Source organism: Oratosquilla oratoria, chromosome 22 (assembly GCF_046742065.1).
Source record: "Oratosquilla oratoria isolate Oo_2021 chromosome 22, ASM4674206v1, whole genome shotgun sequence".
NCBI classification, from domain to species: Eukaryota; Metazoa; Arthropoda; class Malacostraca; order Stomatopoda; family Squillidae; genus Oratosquilla; species Oratosquilla oratoria.
Genome location: NC_134798.1, coordinates 2,532,208 through 2,534,707, shown reverse-complemented (window position 1 = coordinate 2,534,707; position 2,500 = coordinate 2,532,208). Strand labels below are relative to the sequence as shown.

The following is a 2,500-nucleotide window of genomic DNA, read 5'->3' as shown; positions in this document are numbered from 1 at the left end:
ATATATATATATATATATATATATATATATATATATATATATATATATATATGTATATATACATATTTATATATATATATATATATATATATATATCTTTTTCAACCACATATCACTTTTAATTCCATACCAATGCAAACGAGACTGAGAGTCGCTCGAAGGAGGCATCCGTTGGAAATTGAAACGTGGTTCGAATCCTCGGCTCGTCCACATTTCAATTTCCAACGAATGCCTCCTTCGAGCGACTCTCAGTCTCGTTTGCGATGGTATGGAATTAAAAATGATATGTGGTAGAAAAATATATTAATTGATCATTGGGAACCATTCAGTGTGTATGTAAATATATGTATACATATATATATATACATATATATATGTATATATATATATATGTATATATATATATATATATATGTATATATATATATATATATATATGTATATATATGTGTGATTGCATATATATATGTATATATATATGTATATATATGTATATATATGTATATATATATATATATGTATATATATGTATATGTATATATATGTATAGATATATATGTATAAATACATACATACATACATATATATACCAAGACTTTTTCCCCCTTACAAGGGAGGTAGCCAAAAAGGAAAAGGCACAACAACAAAAAACTTCCACCCATCCCATCCCTGAATACACTCCACACCCCTCCACCCTCCCTCCCATCTTAGCACATCCTGGATGACGGGTCATCCCTGCACCTTGTCCACTACCCTGGGTCAGAAGCAGTGTCGCAAGACACAGCACATCCACAGCAAGGCCGCTTCATTAAATCGGCGACCTCCCTCTCCGTCCCCCATGCATAAAAGGGGAACACGGGGAGAAATCTCTTCAGGCTGCGTCAAATTTGCTCACACATACTACCTCACCCCCCATATATATATATATATATATATATATATATATATATATATATATATATATATATATATATATATATATATATATATATATATACATACATATATATGAATATATATATTTATATATACATTATGTGTGTGTAAGTGAATATATACTGTATATGTCTATGTAGATGTATTTACATGTATCTTATTCGTAATATTCACATTCTCCTGAATTGCAAGTGTAGAAAATATACCTAGATCTGTCTCTTCTATGCTGTACATTTTTTATCAATGTAGTTTTATCAGTTAGTTGCTTTCTTCAGAGTAATTATCTTCACTGACCAATTTGTAAATATACCTCTCTATCAAAGTTGAACACGGAGTCGTCTGGGAGGTCGAGGATGACATCTAGGGCGAGATCGGTGACCAAGTTGCCGCTCATGTCGAGGAAGAACTCGTTGCTAGTGATCTTTCCAAAGGTTGGTCTCCGGAGGTGGGTGATGCCGCAGTTTCGGATGTCCAGCATCTCGAGGCTGGTCAGTTCTGTGATGTCTGGGAGCCTCTGGATGGGCGAGCCTAAGAGATGGAGCTCCTTAAGGTGGGTTAGTCCACGGAAGACGCCTGCAAATGGATTCGAATATTATCATAATTATTTTCATTATTGCTTTTATCATAACTATATCTATAATTCGCATCATCACAATTGCTATTGTTTTATCGTTATTGTTATCATCATTGTTGTTTTATTTATTTTGAATAATTCATTTATTGATTTATTTATTTGTATTACTGTAGGTGACATAAGATAAACAGCAAATTTGCAGTAGTTAGTGTTGTCAATGTGATGGCGCTTGGTGTTACGACATTCAAGTCCTTGCATTGGAATGAATCCTTTAAGACATATAGCGTTACGTGTAACTGCTCTGTCAAGAGACAGTTGTTCAACCGTAGCTTTGTACTGCCCGTCATGGTTAATAGAAAAGAAATAATTCGAATTTAGTTTGTTTTATTTTATTTTATCTATATATTTTGATCTATTTTCCATTTATCTTTTTTTAAGGTGGAGCCAAAATAGTGGAGATTGCATTAGAAAATACTTACCTTCTAGTAGATTGATATGTTTATTATGGTTGAGGTAGATCCTCTCCATTCCAGGATGTTTTGCAAAGGTCGTCTCCTCGATGAATTTGAGGTCGTTGTCGTCGGCGTAGAGCCTCTTCAGGTTGGGGGCGTTCTCGAAGTCTTGAGCGCGAATCGACACCACATCGTTGAAGGCGATGTCGATTTCAGTGATCGTCTGGCAGAAAAAGTAACCTTATCAACCTTTTTTAACGACGGGGCACTACCGTCTGACTGAGCCTAAGATCTCTATCAGTTTTGACTGTATTTCCTCCATCTTTTCGAAGGAAAACTGAATGTCGGTGACTGCTCCCTTCCTATTACTGCTATAAGTATCTAACACATAATCAGTACTATTAATAACAAATATTACCTCTAGTTTCGCTGACAAAAAACCCACAGCCCTACAATAGTTGGCCAAAGTCCTCGTGCCCTCCAAAATTTTGTTGAGTGTAATTGGGAAGGCTTATGGGATGGTCTTAATTGCGAGGAT

The 2,500-nt window shown here is 34.9% G+C and overlaps 1 protein-coding gene across 1 annotated transcript in view; it reads right to left on the bottom strand.

Moving 5' to 3' along the window:
• The window catches only part of LOC143037403 (toll-like receptor 2 type-2), an 8,399-nt gene that overhangs the window by 3,487 nt on the left and 2,412 nt on the right, over nucleotides 1-2,500 (bottom strand). Inside the window, exons 3-4 of the mRNA XM_076205540.1 lie at nucleotides 1,990-2,185; nucleotides 1,247-1,509 (exon numbers count right to left, since the gene is read on the bottom strand). Coding sequence (XP_076061655.1) covers nucleotides 1,247-1,509; nucleotides 1,990-2,185 — 459 coding nt within the window. The remainder of the gene's footprint in view (nucleotides 1-1,246; nucleotides 1,510-1,989; nucleotides 2,186-2,500) is intronic.